This window comes from Rana temporaria, chromosome 8, assembly GCF_905171775.1.
Source record: "Rana temporaria chromosome 8, aRanTem1.1, whole genome shotgun sequence".
NCBI classification, from domain to species: domain Eukaryota; kingdom Metazoa; phylum Chordata; class Amphibia; order Anura; family Ranidae; genus Rana; species Rana temporaria.
In genome coordinates, this window is record NC_053496.1 from 167,461,581 (window position 1) to 167,474,268 (window position 12,688).

Genomic DNA, 12,688 nt, shown 5'->3' on the forward strand with positions numbered 1-12,688 from the left:
ATACTTAACATTGGCTACGCCTCATAAAGCAGGGGTAACTATAGGCCGAAAAAAGCCTTACTACGTAAAAAAATGCGCCGTTTTTATTTTTTGCGCTATAAACAAAGATAGAGCGACAATTTTGAAAAAAAATGAATATTTTTTACTTTTTGCTATAATAAATATCCCCCAAAAATACATTAAAAAAAACATATTTTTTCCTCAGTTTAGGCCGATACGTATTCTTCTACATATTTTTCTAAAAAAAAAAAATCGCAATAAGCATTTATTGATTGGTTTGCGCAAAAGTTATAGCGTTTACAAAATAGGGGGTATTTTTATTAATATTTTTTTTTACTAGTAATGGCGGCGATCAGCGTTTTTTTTTCGGTACTGCGACATTATGGCGGACACTTTTGACACATTTTTGGGACCATTGGCATTTTTATAGCAATCAGTGCTATAAAAATGCATTGGATTACTATAGAAAATGCCACTGGCAATGAAGGGGTTAACACTAGGGGGCGGGGAAGGGGTTAAGTATGTTCCCTGGGTGTGTTCTAACTGTAGGGGGGGTGGCCTCACTATGGGGAAATGACTGATCTCTGTTCATACATTGTATGAACAGAAGATCAGCATTTCTCTCCCTGACAGGACCGGGAGCACGCGCACGGGAGTTGGGGGGAGATCGGGGGGCGCGTGCACCCCTAGTGGCCTGTGCGAGAGCCGACGTATAGCTACGGGCTCTCGTGCAGGGGAGCCGTCCTGCTGCCGTAAAACGACGGCGGCTGGTCGGCAAGCTGTTAATCAGCGTTTTTCAGTGTAGCTTTTATTTTTCAATGGATAAAAAAAACGGTCAAAAACGCTGGCACCAGCCGTCCCCTGGTGGCATAACGACTGAGGTGAGCCTGTCCACTAGCATCCTGCCCCTGGAGCATGAGCTGGACCGCCTTATTGATGGTGGTTTATTGGGGTGGTCACTAATTCGCTAACATGCCTTGGATCTGTACTGCTACCTTTTGACCCCTGCGCGGGTCCTTGTTGGGTTCTACGCCTGCTGTTGGCGGTGCTGTTGTACGTTTTGTATGTCTATGTGCTGTTGCATATAAAATAAAAAAGATTTTTTTAAAAAAAAAAAAAAAAAACGCTGGCACCGGCGTTTTTGGGCATTTTTAGCTTTTTTTTTCTGCCGAAAAACAGCACTTTAACCACTTAAGCCCCGGACCTTTAGGCAGCTAAATGCCCAGGCCAGGTTTTGCGATTCGGCACTGCGTCGCTTTAACAGACAATTGCGCGGTCGTGTGACGTGGCTCCCAAACAAAATTGGCGTCCTTTTTTCCCCACAAATAGACCTTTCTTTTGGTGGTATTTGATCACCTCTGCGGTTTTTATTTTTTGCGCTATAAACAAAAATAGAGCGACAATTTTGCAATATTTTTTACTTTTTGCTATAATAAATATCCCCCAAAAACATATATAAAAATTTTTTTTTTCCTCAGTTTAGGCCGATACGTATTCTTCTACATATTTTTGGTAAAAAAAAAAAATCGCAATTGGCGTTTATCGATTGGTTTGCGCAAAATTTATAGCGTTTACAAAATAGGGGATAGTTTTATTGCATTTTTATAAAAAAATTTTTTTTTTTACTACTAATGGCGGCGATCAGCGATTTTTTTCGTGACTGCGACATTATGGCGGACACTTCGGACAATTTTGACACATTTTTGGGACCATTGTCATTTTCACAGCAAAAAATGCATTTAAATTGCATTGTTTATTGTGAAAATGACAGTTGCAGTTTGGGAGTTAACCACAGGGGGCGCTGAAGGAGTTAGGGTTCACCTAGTGAGTGTTTTCAACTGTAGGGGGGTGTGGCTGTAGGTCTGATGTCATCGATCGAGTCTCCCTATAAAAGGGATCACTCGATCGATGCAGCCGCCACAGTGAAGCACGGGGAAGCCGTGTTTACATACGGCTCTCCCCGTTCTTCAGCTCCGGGGAGCGATCGCGACAGAGCGGCTATAAACGAATAGCCGCGCCCTCGTCCCGGATCGCTCCCCGCGGGAATCCGACCGCCGCATGTAGCTTGGAGCCTTAATGAGTAAAATTATAGCCATGAATGTGTGTTTGGCAAAAATCACACATATTGTAATGCTGATGTTCTAAGACACAGGGGGCCAGATTATTGTAGTTTCTGCGGCGGCGTCGCGTAAGCCATTTACACTACGCCGCCCCAACTTACAGGAGCAAGTGCTGTATTCCCCAAACACTTGCTCCAGAGTTTGGGACGGCGTAGTGTAATTGGCGCGTAATTCCAAGGGGGCGGCTTGTATTTAAATTAAGCGCGCCCCCGTGCCGTTCGAACTGCGCATGCGCCGGGGCTTAAAAAAGCCCAGTGCGCATGCTCCAGTTCTCGACGGGGGCATTAAATATGAGGATTGCATTACATACAGTCGTATAGTCGTATTCAAGAACGACTTAGTAAAACGACGTACCCCGACGGGAAAAGACGACGCGGACCCGCCGCCATACTTAACATGGCATACGTGGGACTGGCGTAAGGTTACCCCTCATATAGCAGGGGTAACCTTACGCTTACGCAAACGACGTAAGCGACGGTTACGCGACGCGATTTCGTTCGGGAATCGGCGTATCAGGCTCATTTGCATAAACAAATGAGACCTGAACGTAAATGCCATCTAGCGGCCGGCGGCGAATTACATTTAGGATCCGACAGTGTAAGTGACTTACACTAGTCGGATCCTAGCCTAAATCCGGCGTATCTTGTTTTGTGAATACAAAACAATGATACGCCGGCGGGAAATTCGATTTACGCCGGTGTATCAGTAGATACACCGGCGTAACTTGTTTGAGAATATGGCCCAAAAGAAAGATTTTAAATACATATGGGATTCTATTCAAGTAGAGGGCCAGGAAGAAATTTGAAGGGCTTTTGAACAATATTAGTATATACCCACTTCCACACAGGGCACTTACGCACCTTCCCGCCCAAGCCAATTTTCAGCTTTCAGCACTGTCGCACTTTGAATGGCAATTGCGCGGTCATGCTACACTGTACCCAAACAAAATTGGCGTCCTTTTTTCCCCACAAATAGAGCTTTCTTTTGGTGGTATTTGATCACCTCTGCGATTTTTTTTTTTGCGCAACAACTAAAAAAAGACAAAAAATTTTGAAAAAAAATTACGTTTTTATTTTTTTCTGTTAATTATTTTGTAAATAAGTAAGTTTTCTCTTTCAATTACGGGCACTGATATGGCGGCACTGATGAGATGGCACTGATGGACATTGATGAGGTAGTACTGACGGGCACAGATTAGGTGGCACTGATTGGCGGCGCTGGTATGCGGCACTGATGGGCACACATGGGCGGCACTGATGGGCACACATGGGCGGCACTGATGGGCACACATGGGCGGCACTGATGGGCACACATGGGAGGAAACTGATGGGCACTCATGGGCGGCACTGGGCACTCATAGGCGGCACAGATGGGCACTCATGGGTGGCACTGATGGATACTTATGGGTGGCACAGATGGGCACTGGGCATGGATGGGCACTGTGGGGTGGCACTGGACACTGTGGGGTGGCACTGATGGACACTGTGGGGTGGCACTGATGGACACTGTGGGGTGGCACTGATGGACACTGTGGGGTGGCACTGATGGACACTGTGGGGCGGCACCTATGTTGCCAGTCAGTGCCCATTTGTGGGCACTGATTGGCATCTTTTATTTTATGTTTTTTTTTTTTCCAGCCTTTTTTTTTTTTTAGCATTTTTTTTTTGGGGCATTTTTTTTAGTTTGCCCTTCCCTGGTGGTCCAGTGTGGCGATCCGAGGGGGGGCTGCGCTGATAAACAATCTCCCTGTCAGGAGAGCCGCCGATCGGCTCTCCTCTACTCGCGTCTGTCAGACGCGAGTGAGGAAGAGCCGTCAACGGCTCTTCCTGTTTACATCGTGATCAGCCGTCATTGGACACGGCTGATCACGTGGTAAAGAGTCTCCGTGAGAGACTCTTTACCGAGATCGGTGTTGCGGGGTGTCAGACTGACACCCTGCAACAACGATCGCCGCGACGCGCTCCCCCGGGGGCGCGCAGCGGCTCAGAATCCTGAGGACGTCATATGACGTCCGGTCAGGATTCTACAACCACTTTGCCGACGTCAATCTGTCATTGGCGGGCGGCAAGTGGTTAATATTACACAACAATGGGAAGATTGAACAATTTTTTTCAGAAATTGTATTTTCAAATAACATTCTACTGGTGTAATGGCAGCTTTAGCCGTGTCCACTTACTGATGAGAAAGTGCTGTCCTATAGGACGAAACACGTCAGAACACTCCTGCTGGCTAGTCAAAAAGGGATTCAAGATGGCGGCATCCCGCTGTGTGGTATTCATTTAACATGTTAATGTGGTCATAGAATAGTGGTCATTTAGCTGGATTCAGGTATGTCGGCATAATTTTGACCCGGCGTAGCGTATCGTATTTACGGCTACGCCGCCGTAAGTCAGAGAGGCAAGTGCTGTATTTACAAAGCACTTGCCTCCTAAGTTACGGCGGCGTAGCGTAAATGGGCCGGCGTAAGGGCGCCTAATTCAAATGAGGAACAGGGGGGGCGTGTTTTATGTAAATGATTCGCGACCTGACGTGATTGACGTTTTTTACGAACGGCGCATGGACATATCCCAGTATGCATTGCTCCAAAGTACGCCACAAGGACGTATTGGTTTCGACGTGAACGTAAATTACGTCCAGCCCCATTTAGGACGACTTACGCAAACGACGTAAAAATTTAAAAATTCGACGCGGGAACGGAGTCCATACTTAACATTGGCTAGTCCAACTTTTTGTTGGACTAACTTTACGCCTGAAAACGCCTTACGTAAACGACGTATCTTTACTGCGACGGGCAAGCCTACGTTCGTGAATCGGCGTATCTCGCCGATTTACGCATTCTAGACGTAAATCAGCGTTCACGCCCCTAGCGGGCGGCGGACCTAGACAGCTAAGATACGACGGCGCAGGCCGTCGTATCTTAGCTACATTTAGGTGTAACTCAATTAGAGAATACACTTAAATGTACGACGGCTTAGATTTCGAGTTACGACGGTGTATCTACTGATACGCCGGCTTAACTCTTTGTGAATCCAGCTAAATGTGTCCTAAAAATCTACATTTTTGTTCCCAATGAAATACATATTTTGCATAAAAATCAATGTTGTTGTATTAAATAATAATTGTGTCTTCTCTCAGGAGAGATGCTGATGAAGACGAATATGCAGGGGACACCAAAGTGGAAGACGTTAAAAGAGCCGGATACTCGAGAATGATCAGACGCCCACCTGGGTTTAGCCCATTCCGTATTGCACCAGCGTCTACTCTCAAGAGAGATGAAGACGAATATGCAGGGGATGCTAAAGTTGAAGACGTTAAAAGAGCCGGATACTCGAGAATGATCAGACGCCCACCTGGGTTTAGCCCATTCCGTATTGCACCAGCGTCTATTCTCAAGAGAGATGAAGACGAATATGCAGGGGAAGCTAAGTCTGAAGACGTTAAAAGAGCTGGATACTCGAGAATGATCAGACGCCCACCTGGGTTTAGCCCATTCCGTATTGCACCAGCGTCTACCCTCAAGAGAGACGCTGATGAAGATGAATATGCAGGGGAAGCTAAAGCTGAAGACGTTAAAAGAGCCGGATACTCGAGATTGATCAGACGCCCACCTGGGTTTAGCCCATTCCGTATTGCACCAGCGTCTACCCTCAAGAGAAACGCTGATGAAGACGAATATGCAGGGGAAGCTAAAGCTGAAGACGTTAAAAGAGCGGGATACTCGAGAATGATCAGACGCCCACCTGGGTTTAGCCCATTCCGTATTGCACCAGCGTCTATTCTCAAGAGAGACGCTGATGAAGACGAATATGCAGGGGAAGCTAAGTCTGAAGACGTTAAAAGAGCCGGATACTCGAGAATGATCAGACGCCCACCTGGGTTTAGTCCATTCCGTATTGCACCAGCATCTACTCTCAAGAGAGACGCTGATGAAGACGAATATGCAGGGGAAGCTAAGTCTGAAGACGTTAAAAGAGCCGGATACTCGAGAATGATCAGACGCCCACCTGGGTTTAGCCCATTCCGTATTGCACCAGCGTCTACTCTCAAGAGAGATGAAGACGAATATGCAGGGGAAGCTAAAGCTGAAGACGTTAAAAGAGCCGGATACTCGAGAATGATCAGACGCCCACCTGGGTTTAGCCCATTCCGTATTGCACCAGCAATCGTTTAATCTTGAATTGAAAATCATCTGATGTTAAACGTAAACAGATGTCTAATATAAAATAAAATGGTCACATATATCATTTCTCACTCCTCACTTATTTAAGCAATGTGTAAAACCGATAACGGGCAGCTGCTGTATTAAAAAAAAAATCCTGGATATAAAAGAATTACAGCTAAAAGAACCCTAAATACAGTGCTAATCCCAATTCCATCAACATGTGCAATGCAAAGGTTAAAATCAACACACTTCTTATAAAGCACATGATAGTGCACAAAAACAATATCGGAATGTAGAAATTAGAGGAAAATAAACTAGTACAATACAAATCCCACATACTTTATCTAATGTGCGAAACAATAACCAAACAAACTAAAAAAGTGTTAAAAAAAAAATAAGAAAAGTAAAACAAAATATTAGTCCTTCAGTTAGGCCCCTTTCACATGTGCGGACCGTTAGGTAGATTCAGAAAGAGTTAGGCCGGCTTATCAGTAGATAAGCCGGCCTAACTCAGAATCTACGCCGCTGTATGTTTAAGCGTATGCTCAAACAGATTAAACATATCTAAGATACGACGGCTTGCGCCGTCATATCTTAGATTGCAATTTTTCGCGTGGCCGCTAGGTGGCGCTTCCATTGCGGGCCGGCGTAGATTATGTAAATGAGCTTCTACGTCGATTCACGAACGTACGCCCGGCCGCCGCAGTCGAATTACGTAGTTTCCGTAAGGCCTTAGGCGGCCTAAAGTTATTCCACCTATGAGGTGGAATAACAATGTTAAAGTATGGCCGCCCTTCCCGCCGCGAGGTTCGAATTTTTTACGTCGTTTGCGTAAGTCGTCCCCGAATCGGGAGTTACGTCGTTTACGTCCACGTCGAAATCAATAGGCCCGTACGGCGTACTTAGCCGCAATGCGCCCTGGGAAATGTAGGCGCCTGGCGCATGCGCAGTGTTAAAAAAAAAGGCAAAAACGTGAGGTCAAGCCTCATTTCCATACAACACGCCCCCCTCCAACCAATTTGAATTAGGCGCCCTTACGCCCGCTCGTTTTAGGCTACGCCGCCGTAAATTAGCAGGTAAGTTGATTTAGAATCATTACTAGCCTAGCTAATTTACGGCGGCGTAGCCTAAACAGGCTAAGCTACGCCGCCGCATCTTTAGGCTCTCGTACCTGAATCTACCTACGTATGTCCGCATTTTCATCCATCCGTTTGCGGATGAAAACGGGACATACATTGGTCCCTATGTGATTGCGGGTGTCAGCGGATGAACACCTGCTGACACCCCGTAATCACCCGCCTCCGCAAAGATCCGATTTTGCGGATGGAAGAAAATCCTATTTTTTCTTCCGACTGCGGATCGGATCGGATGAACACAGACACACGGTCCGTGTTGATCCAATCCCCCCATAGGGGAGAGCGGAGAAGAGACAGGGCGGTCCCTGCACAGTGTGCGGGGACCGCCCTGTCAGCCGCCGGCTCAGCGGGGATATACGGAGCGATCCCCACTGAGCTGACAGACACACGGAGGCGGGTCCGCCTGTCAGTTTTGATGGCGGACCTGAACGGCCGCTCCATGCAATCCTTTGGAGCGTCGGATTTCAGCAGAGACATGTCCGCTGACATCCGACCCTATCCGATCCGCTAAAAACAGACGTATGGGGGGCACGTCCCCATACGGATCGGATCGGGTAAGGCCCCATTCACACGAGGCGGACTCCGTTCCTACGGAGTCCGCCTGCTCCCGCCAGCTCAGCGGATGATCAGTCCGCAGATCTCCGCTGAGCCGACGGATGACCAGCTCCTCTCTGCTCACTGAGTGGGGAGGGGCTTGTCGGGCACCGCTGTCTCCTATGGAGCGATCTGATGAAAACGGAAAGCATGTCCGTTTTCATCAGATCTTACCCGATCCGATCCGCATGGACGGATGGGGACGTGCCCCCCATACGTCTGTTTTTAGCGGATCGGATAGGGTCGGATGTCAGCGGACATGTCTCCGCTGACATCCGACGCTCCATAGGATTGCATGGAGCGGCCGTTCAGGTCTGCCGTCAAAACGGACAGGCGGACCCCAACGGTCCGTCGTGTGAATGAGGCCTAAGATCTGATGAAAACAGACATGCTGTCCGTTTTCATCAGATCGCTCCATAGGAGACAGCGGTGCCCGACAAGCCCCTCCCCGCTCAGTGAGCAGAGAGGAGCTTGTCATCCGTCGGCTCAGCGGGAGATCTGCGGACTGATCTCCCGCTGAGCTGGCGGGAGCAGGCGGACTCGGTAGGAACGGAGTCCGCCTCGTGTGAATGGGGCCTTATTCAAAGAAAAGTTCTTGTTCAATATTTTTGGTGAAACTTTATAGAGAGTACAATAATAAAATAAACTTCATCAGGTATACAGTCAGTTCTCTTAAAAAGTTTTGCTAAGAAAAGTTCCACACACAAAAGTAACAATGGCCTAGATTCAAGAAGCAATTGCATCTGCGTAACCATAGTTACGCAGCGCAATTGCTTACTTGCGCCGGCGTTACGAATGCTCCTGATTCAGGAACCTCGTTACGCCAACGGCAGCCTAAGATATGACTAGCATAAGGCTCTTATGCCAGTCATATCGTAGGCTGCATTCTTACGTTGGCCGCTAGGGGGCGTTCCCATTGTGGTCAGCGTATAGTATGCAAATTGCATACTAACGCCGATTCACAACGTTACGCGAGCCCTGCGTACGTAGTTTACGTTGTTTCCGTCCGTCGGGTTTCGCGTAAGGCTGCTCCTTCTAATAGCAGGGGCAGCCAATGTTACGTATACCCGTCGTTCCTGCGTCGCGAAGTTTAAATTTTACGTCGTTTGCTTAAGTGAATCGTGAATGGCGCTGGACGCCATTCACGTTCACTTTGAAGCAAATGACGTCCTTGCGACGTCATTTGCCGCAATGCACGTCGGGAAAGTATCCCGACGGAGCATGCGCCCTACGATCGGCGCGGGAACGCGCCTAATTTAAATGATTCCCGCCCCCTACGGGATCATTTAAATTGCGCGCGCTTACGCCGGGCATTTTGCCGGAGCGCCCACGCAATTTACGGAGCTACTGCTCCGTGAATCAAGGGTAGCGCAGATAATTTGCGGGGGCGCAGGGCAAAAACGGTGCCCTGCGCCTCCGTAAAAACTGCGCAAAGCTACCTGAATCTACCCCAATGTTTCCAGTGCTTTTTCTGACCAGGAAATATTATAAATGTATTGCGTTTGCCTCAGAGTTACAATAAGTAATTAAGTACCATCATCCAAGAATAATCCTATGCAAAATAAAAGAGGAAGTAGGGACAGTTGCTGAGGCTATCCTGCTACAAACACAATTGGGAGTAATCGGTACCAATGAACACATGTAAGCTTAACCACTTAACCCCCGGACCATATTGCTGGTCAAAGACCAGAGCACTTTTTGCGATTCGGCACTGCGTCGCTTCAACTGACAATTGCGCGGTCGTGCGACGTGGCTCCCAAACAAAATTGGCGTCCTTTTTTTCCCACAAATTTTGGTGGTATTTGATCACCTCTGCGGTTTTTAGTTTTTGCGCTATAAACAAAAATAGAGCGACAATTTTGAAAAAAAATAATATTTTTTACTTTTTGCTATAATAAATATCCCCCAAAAATATATATATATATATATATATATATATATATATATAAACATTTTCTTCCCTCAGTTTAGGCCGATACGTATTCTTCTACCTATTTTTCGTAAAAAAAAATCGCAATAAGCGTTTATTGATTGGTTTGCGCAAAAGTTATAGCATTTACAAAATAGGGGGTATTTTTATGCCATTTTTATTAATATTTTTTTTTTTACTAGTAATGGCGGCGATCAGCGATTTTTTTTTCGATACTGCGACATTATGGCGGACACTTCGGACACTTTTGACACATTTTTGGGACCATTGGCATTTTTATAGCGATCAGTGCTATAAAAATGCATTGGATTACTATAAAAATGCCACTGGCAGTGAAAGGGTTAACACTACGGGGTGGGGAAGAGGTTAAGTATGTTCCTGGGTGTGTTCTAACTGTAGGGGGGTGGCCTCACTAGGGGAAATGACCGATCTTCTGTTCATACATTGTATGAACAGAAAATCAGCATTTCCCTCCCTGACAGGACCGGGAGCTGTGTATTTACACACACAGCTCCCGGTCCCCGCTCTGTAACGAGCGATCGCGTGTGCCCGGAGGCGATCGTGCCCGCCAGGCACACGCACGGGAGTCGGGAGCGAGCGCGAGATCCGACGTAGAGCTACGGGCTCTCGCGCAGGGGAGCCAACCTGCCGCCGTAAAACGACGGCGGCAAGTAGTTAAAAAACAATAATATTTTATTACATATAAAAACACATATAATTACAAAAATTCATAAAGCATAAAAGTGAAGAAGGAGAAAAGTCGATACAGTGTAAGGCCCCTTTCACACTAGGCGGACAGCTCCCGCCAGCTCAGCGGACGATCTCTCCGCGGATCTCCGCTGAGCCCGCGGATGACAAGTCCCTCTCTGCTCACTGACCCGGGAGGGGCTTGTGCAGTGCCGCTGTCTCCTATGGAGAGATCTGATGAAAACGGACAGCATTGTCTGTTTTCATCAGATCTTACACGATCTGATCCGCCATGGACGGATGGCGACTTATCGCCAACCGTCTGATTTTATCGGATCGGGTTGGATGTCAGCGGACATGTCTCCGCTGACATCCGACGCTCCATAGAGATGTATGGAGCGGCCGTTCAGGTCCGCCGACAAATATGACAGGCGGACCTGAACGGTCCGACCGTGTGAAAGGGGCCTAAAAGTACATGTAGACTTCCAACTGATCGATAGAACTTGATTACAGATTTATACAATCCTGAACCTTTTTGCGATCAGAGAACTGCTTCTTCAGGAGGAAAAAATCTATAAAGTAAGTGGTATAAATGAGATTCTACATAACAATAAAAGATATTGTTAAATTGATTATTGATTATTAAACATCAAAAACCAATATATAATATAAAAATACAGAAATACAGCAGAAACCAAGGGGAAAGAGGGAAGAATGGGAAAGGGGACAGGGACAGGAGGAAAGATAAAAAGACAAGAAGACAAGAAAACAAGAAAACAGTAAGGCACTGTACACACGAGGAGACATGTCTGATGAAAACGGTCCGCGGACCGTTTTCATCGGACATGTCTCCTGGGAGCTTTTGGTCTGATGTGTGTACACACCATCAGACCAAAATCCCCGCGGACAGAGAACGCGGTGACGTAGAAGACACCGACGTTCTCAAACACGGAAGTGCAATGCTTCCACGCATGCGTCGAATCAATTCGACGCATGCGCGGGATTCCGTTACGCTGGTTACACGTCATAACCAGCGGACATGTCCGATTAGGTGTACTAACCATCGGACATGTCCGACGGACATGTTTCCAGCGGACAAGTTTCTTAGCTTGCTAAGAAACTTTTGTCCGCTGGAAACCTGTCCGCTAGGCCGTACACACGGTCGGACATGTCCGCGGAAACTGGTCCGCGGACCGGTTTCAGCGGACATGTTCGACCGTGTGTACGCGGCCTAACAGACCCAAGTCATGTATACATAATTAATATATAATAAAGGACATACCTAGTGTGTCACACTGTAGGGTATGATTATGATACTCAAGCACCAAAGGGGGGGAAAGGAAGAAGGACAAGAATCTCCCAGATGACAAGGATAAATTTTCAGGCTATATGGATAGATTAGATTGTATGTAGTGATAATGCTTTGCCCATCCAAAAAGGTAACAAGCCAACCAGTCGAATCTGGGGGTACGAGGCACGCATATAAATGTCAACATTGGCATCACACGGGCAGTGTCAAGCAGCGGCGGGCAGCCAGTATAGAGTGCTGGGTACATACATGGTTTATAGTCCGTCAGGGCTTCCCCCTTGGGTAAACATCTGCTGTGCTCACGAGTGGGCAAAAGCCCGCTTATGAGCTCCCCAACCCAGAAGATGCCACGAGGCGGTGCGTGACGTCACCGAGTCTGGCTCCCTGCGATGCGCATGCGTGAACCACGCTGGAGCGCAAGCGCGCATTGTGTGCGTCGAATGGGCGGAAGGCCCAAAACCACAATACAAGTGCGGGGCAGTCTGCTGAGAGTATGACCGCCCCCACCAGGGGAGTCACATGTCCCCCCGATAGTGGGGAAAAGAAAGGGGCAACAAAGTGTGTGAAAGCCAGGGGGGTTCAGAGGCAGCAGCAAGGCCTGGGTCTAACAACAAAAAAAAATACTTATGGATTTTAATAAATGGCATATTAGACATACATACAATAAGTTCGATTCCGAACACATAGGATTTACACGAGATAAAATGTAAGATAAACCAAACAAAACAAAAAAACATAAAAAAAAAAATT

General features: G+C 47.1%; 1 protein-coding gene across 1 annotated transcript; it reads left to right on the forward strand.

Moving 5' to 3' along the window:
• The first annotated feature begins 5,272 nt into the window (after positions 1 to 5,272).
• Positions 5,273 to 6,362, forward strand: LOC120909934. Its single transcript, XM_040321752.1, has one exon. The coding sequence runs from the start codon at positions 5,329 to 5,331 to the stop codon at positions 6,289 to 6,291; it is 963 nt and encodes a 320-aa protein (XP_040177686.1). The 5' UTR covers positions 5,273 to 5,328; the 3' UTR covers positions 6,292 to 6,362.
• The last annotated feature ends 6,326 nt before the right edge of the window (positions 6,363 to 12,688 follow it).